Source organism: Myzus persicae, unplaced genomic scaffold (genome assembly GCF_001856785.1).
Source record: "Myzus persicae strain clone G006 unplaced genomic scaffold, MPER_G0061.0, whole genome shotgun sequence".
Taxonomy (NCBI): Eukaryota; Metazoa; Arthropoda; class Insecta; order Hemiptera; family Aphididae; genus Myzus; species Myzus persicae.
Genome location: NW_019103713.1, coordinates 22,468 through 25,501, shown reverse-complemented (window position 1 = coordinate 25,501; position 3,034 = coordinate 22,468). Strand labels below are relative to the sequence as shown.

The following is a 3,034-nucleotide window of genomic DNA, read 5'->3' as shown; positions in this document are numbered from 1 at the left end:
TAGCGTGTAATATGTTCAACTTATTTAGCTGTCTTGACAATCTAATATTACAAGGTTTCTTGTAAGTAGTTCATACAGTAATCTAAAGATTCTTGATAGTCTTAGGATAATAATTAAGTGTGCGAAAAAAAAATGGAAAAACCATTTAATCCATTCATTTCGAATTGATATTATGTGAATTCAGAGGTTAATTTTTTTAGTAGGGAGGCTATGCATGATTTTAGAGTTGCCTTAGCCACTCCCGCCTCCTCTTTTGGAGTTTAAATAATGGTAGTCCCATCTGTGTCATTATCTATGTCCAATATTTTTTTTTATATTAATTATCAGATTTTAGGTAAATGTGATAACTGCTTATAAGGTAATTATAAATAGGTATTAATATGGTATGTAAATACACAGCCATACGTATCTGGCTGCAATAGAATAGATTAATAACGTTTCTGTTTTAAAATATGCTTAAAACGAAATAATTTTCCTCGGCCATAGTGACGAGATTTATTTATTCAGTAAATTAAAGTCTAAAAAATTAATTTTAAACCAACAATAGCAAAAATTTACATTCAACAAAAATTTACATTTCATCGAACTCAAACCATTCAAGGCCACAATGACACATAACTGTAGGCAGATACATAAATCCGAAGGGTGTTGCCGGCGAGATAAAAATATGATTAAATGTGCCACGGCGGCTATAAACCAGATGAAGACGATGTTCGACACGGCTTGGTGCCCAATCAAACAAAAACCGGACAAACGTCGAGGCAAATACAATGGTTGTGTAATAGATCCCGTATGCAACATCAGAGAATGTCCATTCCGTGGAACCGGAGTGGCGCCAAACGTAAGTAATTGTGAAAATAATCGTTAATTCGTAAAAAATAAAATGATATAGGTATAACTTTTTAAGTACCTACTATGTACGACTCGGGCGCGGATCTAGCATACTTTATTAACTGGAGAGGCGGATTATAAATATCTAAATGTATTTGCTATTTACCAACTGGTAAATACGAGTATATATTTACATACATATATATATATAATTGCTTATTAATTATAATGAATATTTTTTTTCTTAAGCTTAATTGAATGCCTTTATTGAATTATTTACCCTCAATCGGTCATAATACTGTTATCAACAATATTTATAAATGTGTGTTATTAAAATAAAATACGACGATTTGTGACTGAATAATATTGCAATACATTACCATATTATAGGATAACACAAAATATTAAATTTAAATAATACCGTCAACGGGGGGGGGGAAGTCGCCCCTACTGCCCCCGACTGGATCCACGCCTGGTACGACTGTGTATTAATATATTAGGCGTGCATAGTGCCGGAACTACTTTAACCAAAAAACAACACTGGGTTACTTACACAATTTAGGAAACTAAATTTTTATATAGGTGCTCTTCCTCCTATCTAGTAGACAGGAGGTTGGGCCAATTTGGTTTCAAAATGTTAGTTATTCATTGTTTTGGCGCTTCACCTCATACCTATCGTAAGACTGTAACGATCGAAAACGATCTAATTTCGTAGAACGTTTTTTAAGATGTATAAGTATTCATAATCAATGATATAAGCATGGTAACCTAACCTAACCTACCCAAACAATATGATCGAAATTAGTCATACCTATAAATGTTATCGAATTTGTGTACGCGATTCGCCGAGCAGGTCTTGGAGACTTATTGTACCAAGAGCAAAGACAGGACTGGCAGCGGGGTTGCGGACCGTGACGCCATGCGGCTGATGCCTGGCGACGTGGGCCTGCGCGGTGACCGGGCCACTTTCTCGTTGGTCCGCGACGATGGCTTGCCGCACTACCAGGGCACCAACGACCACGGCGCTGTGTATTACAACATGCGGCCAAGCGGTAATCAGGTGGTGGTTGAGCAAGACGACGAGCCGGATGGCGATCACTCGCAGATGTACGAGCAGGAGCAAGAGATGGATCAGGATCAGGAACCGGACCAGGACCGTTATCTGGACCAGGATCAAGACATGGATCCAGACCAGGAACACGATCAAGATCAGGACCAGCAGGTGGACGAGTCCGGAGACCAGGCGAAGGAGCGCAAGCATGTGATGGAAATGCTGCCCGCGTCTGTGAAACCGGCGCTCGGACCGGTCACCGGGCTGCCGGTGGGCGACGACGAGCACGTCTTCGTCCTGTGGTTGGGCAAGCGGCCAGGCGAACCGGACGAGAAAGCCAGGCTACAGATCGAGGTGCGCGTGCCGAAGCGGGTGCCGGAACCGGAGGCGGCGCCGTCCGAGCCGGAGGTCGTGGAAGTGCCGCCGGAAGTGAACAAGGGTGGCAAGAAGAAGAAGCGGCGCGGTAGCTCCAAAAAGAGCAACAGCTCTAAAAAGAGCAACCGCTCCAAAAAGAGCAACCGCTCAAAGAAGAGCAACCGCTCAAAGAAGAGCAACCGCTCGAGGAAGAGTAACCGCTCGAGGAAGAGCGGAAAGAAATGATGAAGCCGATTCGACCGTAACATTACGATAATATATCGCAGCAACTGGCCATCGCAGCGACGGCGTCCAACGTCCAAGGAACCCGTGCCGACGACGGACGTAATTCAAAATGTGTACACATAACGACAGGCGAAAACGGCACGGGTCTGCTGCCCCTTGCCGCACATAAAATACACTTCTTTCCAAACTTTTTCCGAACCGACGTTTAGCTTGTATCATGATGTTTGTTTTTTTTTTAATACTGACGGTCTCGAGACTCATTCGTAATCCGTTTGTTTGACGAAATCCGTTGTCCTATTTAAATACGCCCGTGTCCCACAACCGCCTCTGCACGAAATATACATGCGAGTTGAAAGATTTTTTTAAAAATGTTTTGAAAATGCGAATGTGATATGCAATGTGGTCGCAACACGACGAACAAACCGGTAAAATATATTATTAACCTCCGACCTGCTGTAAATTACGAGTGTACTGAACCTTCGACCTGCCGACTGTACACTATATTAATTATCCAGTGATAGGTAAAAATCGATGTCTTGTGCCTAAATGATT

The 3,034-nt window shown here is 42.0% G+C and overlaps 1 protein-coding gene across 1 annotated transcript; it reads left to right on the top strand.

Annotated features, from left to right (window-relative positions):
* Positions 1-607: 607 nt before the first annotated feature.
* LOC111035129 lies at positions 608-2,482 on the top strand. Its single transcript, XM_022316649.1, has 2 exons — positions 608-841; positions 1,685-2,482. Exons 1-2 carry the CDS (start codon positions 608-610, stop codon positions 2,480-2,482), a joined length of 1,032 nt encoding a protein of 343 aa, XP_022172341.1.
* The last annotated feature ends 552 nt before the right edge of the window (positions 2,483-3,034 follow it).

Excerpts from the sequence above, each read along its gene's own strand:
- LOC111035129 (XM_022316649.1), top strand. The coding sequence starts at position 608 with ATGACACATAACTGTAGGCAGATACATAAATCCGAAGGGTGTTGCCGG. Across the intron at positions 842-1,684 it reads GAACCGGAGTGGCGCCAAAC|GTCTTGGAGACTTATTGTAC; the intron begins GTAAGTAATTGT and ends TTCGCCGAGCAG.